This window comes from Aphanomyces invadans, assembly GCF_000520115.1.
Source record: "Aphanomyces invadans strain NJM9701 unplaced genomic scaffold supercont1.6, whole genome shotgun sequence".
NCBI lineage: Eukaryota > Oomycota > Saprolegniomycetes > Saprolegniales > Verrucalvaceae > Aphanomyces > Aphanomyces invadans.
In genome coordinates this window covers 997,317-1,000,689 of record NW_008580151.1, presented here as the reverse complement: position 1 = coordinate 1,000,689, position 3,373 = coordinate 997,317, and the positions used below count along the sequence as shown (strand labels likewise).

The 3,373-nt window shown below is 47.9% G+C and overlaps 1 protein-coding gene across 1 annotated transcript; it reads right to left on the bottom strand.

Annotated features, from left to right (window-relative positions):
- Positions 1 to 2,101: 2,101 nt before the first annotated feature.
- H310_03967 (hypothetical protein) lies at positions 2,102 to 2,515 on the bottom strand (the record flags this gene model as incomplete). The annotated part of the gene is made up of 1 exon (XM_008868060.1): positions 2,102 to 2,515. One exon carries the CDS (start codon positions 2,513 to 2,515, stop codon positions 2,102 to 2,104), a length of 414 nt encoding a protein of 137 aa, XP_008866282.1.
- Positions 2,516 to 3,373: the final 858 nt, after the last annotated feature.

Sequence of the window (3,373 nt, the reverse complement as noted above, 5' to 3'; positions counted from 1 at the left end):
ATCGACGGTACTGTACTTCTTCTCGTGTTCTGGTGCGGAGGCCTCGCTGGAAATTGCTGACCTTGTATCTTTCAGTCATGTCACAGATATGCGTGCAAATGCGTCTGAACTTGCCAACATAATCAGCTAAGTCAGGCAACGTTCTTGCTTCAGGGCATACAGCTGGTCGCGAAGGCGGTCTTGAATGTCTTCAGGTTCAAAAATTCGGCTCGTAGTTCTTGCTCCAGTACTTGCAGTGTGCTCGGTGAGCTGTTCGTCGTGCGCAATCGGTCTTGATACCATGTTGCAGCTAGTCCTCGGAAATTGGTAACCACCATTAGACCACTCAACCATTTATTGGGTCACTGACACGATGCATTGTAAATTAGGAAATCACTAAGTGACTTCGAAAACGATTTTGTACAAAAATGTGTGATGAGCAAGTTCGTAATTGACTCAGTCATTTCCAATTGTGTCAAGTGGTTTCAATGGGTGTGGTGGTTTCGTGAAGAATTCAGTTATGTTTGAAGGACTTTGTCAACAAATATTGATCACACATTCTTTATTCAAAAATACCACTATCCTCACCACTTGGATAAAATTCAGTGTCCGAGTCGAAGTAGACATTTTCACCACTCGGCAAAAATGTACCCAGACGCAATTTGCGTTTTTCGCGATGTTTCTTTACTGTAACGGTACGCTTGTTTCTCCTTTTCGCTCGATGAGATGAGGCCATTAAGTACCGGTTGCGCTCATAGCTGTCATCAACTCGCAAGGGAGAAAAGCGAACGTGACAATTAGTGAGAGCAACACAAGTTTGAAGGTAGAGATCATAGTTCTCGCGCTTCCATGTAAAAGTCTCACTCACTATCGACCAAAGTGTCTTCAGACGACCAAAGAAGTTTTCCACAATCACACGGTAATTAGCAATGTTGTCATTGTACTCCATGTCGCTCATCGTCAGCAAGCCACCAGGGGACGTTTCACCGGCGTGATGGCACGCATGCGTCGATGCAGGCCTTGGTACCCTTTGTCTGCCAAGATGGCCCACTACATAGGGTACTCGTCGTTCATTGTCCACCGTCCTGCAAGTCACGATCCGCATCAGTCTGCGCATCTTCGCATCCTGTAAGGCCTCGTTGGACTCGAAAATGGCAATGTCGGCCACGCTTCCAGGCACTGCTGTCGTGACGTTGATGGCGAAATCGGTTGGTACAACGCTTGCTTCGACTTTCAGCCCGTAATGGCCATGCTTTTTCCGTAGTACAATTTCTTCTCGCCAAACGAGCCCGCAGGTGCGTTCGTCCGCTGAAAGGTGAAGTCGACAGCGTAGAGTGCGGCTGGGAAGTTGGCAAAGCGCTGACCTGTCGCGGCGAGGTGTTCCATTGGGGGACTACCGAAACCTTCGCAAACACCAATTTGATACCAGTTTGATTCCCGATAATTTGGTAATTTTTATCACCAGAGATCCGAATTGTGCGTTGTTTGCTCAAGTCGTGCAACCAAAACCCATCGCATAAGACTAAAATAATTCGACAAAACGTGGCGATTGATTGGACGATTTACAATTGGAGCCGAGGGCACAAACCTCGTCGTTCTCGTCTTCCATACTGAGCACCGCCGCCTCGTTGTCGATCTGTCGACTGATGCGCTTCGCACGCACCACGTCACTTGGGCACGTCGGGTCGCCAGTGGGCTTGGGGTGATTGCGTAGTTGGGCAATCTTTCGCTTCAAGCCATCAACGTCGCGTCGCGGAAAGGGCCGGTGTTGAACGCTGATTCTACCCGTGTCCAAGCATTGCGTCCAGCAGGGAGGATGTCCTCCACATGGTCGAGCAACAGAGCAACTGACCCTGCGCACCAACCCTTGCCTCGTCCTCTTGACATGCTCACGACTGGTGTGGTAATGAGGCAAGCGCACTCTTACTTTCAAACCAGTCGTGAGCATGATGAAGACTGGTGTGGCGGTGTCCACTGCTCACGAATTGTAATGTAAAACTTGATATTGAGTGATAAGGTGTGAATGCGATCAACCTGGTAGCATTATGTTGAGACCGTTTTGACCTCTCCTCAATTTGCGACCGATATTAATATTCGAAAAAAATTGGATTTGCTACTAGTATCAATATAATATGCGGAGGTTTTGGTTGTCCCACATTGTCCACTTGGCGGCAATGTTGTCGATGTACTTTGATTTGAGGTACGGTAGAATGGCAGTGAGAAGCGTCGTCACGCGCTTGGAGAAGGTGGGCGAGTTGACAGAGAACATGGTAGCGACGACATCCCAAGACCCACAGTGCTTCATGGATGTAACCGTCATGAACAGCATGTCACGGCCAGTAACATCACACTTGCGTCCCGATCCAATGTTCCACCGGCGATTGATGGTGGACTGTAGGTCGGACCAAAGCAGATTGAACTCGGTCAGGGAGAAATTGGTCATCTGGTGCTCAACGCTTGGGCCCTTGGCTTGGACGAAAGCGTCGAGGACTGGTGCGGGAGTGTCAAGGTCTGTGTCGTCGTCACGGAGCGTCATCGAGTGGCGTTGGCGCTTTGAGTCTCGCTTGGAGGTTGTTGAGCAGGTCGACAACATGGTTGATGGAGCGTGCCGTGACGTTTCGGTGAGATCGTTGCGAAGCAAGGCCGGCGGCTGGGGGTGGGGTACATTGAAGAAAATTTTTGAAATGGATAGCCTGAGGAGCCTCTGTGCAGCGTTTTGGCGCCAAGATTTGCATAAAGTTTGATGGAGATGGCGGTTGTATTCACAGTATACAAATTTATATTTATCAGTCCAAGGAGTTTAGTTGTGAGGACGTCTTACTTCGCTGATGTGCACAATATTCGACGAATGAATGTTGTCTAATCGGAAATGATTGAGTGATTTCCTAATTCACTCACACTTCTACTAATGATGGGTTGTACATGATGTTACGTCATCCTTGATCAAGTGGTGAGATCTTCTCTAATGCACATGTCTTTTACGATTGACTTCGTCACATCCTTTTGACAAAATCAAAGGCAATAGTGCTTCGTCAAATTGTAAAATATTCGATGTTTGGTGAAAAACGTAGTCTCAAGGTTCATGGTCTATTGCAATGCATCGGGCATGGGTTACTTCGTCTTAAGTCGGGTCGATGTTCTTCGCATGAAAGTAGGTCGTCACTTCGTGAATAAACAGGTCAATGCTTTCGTCGATTTTTCTGTAGTACTTGGGCATCTTGAGTCCTTCCACCTTGATTTCTTGCGTCGCAAGCTATCGTCATGGCGCACGGAGGCTTCGTGTTGGGCCATGAGTTGTTGGCGTTGAGTTTCTGCGACGGTTTCCATTCTTTGTTGTTGGCGTTGGATCGTTTGCAACAGGGTCTCCAAAAATTGTTCCATCTTGTTATATTCC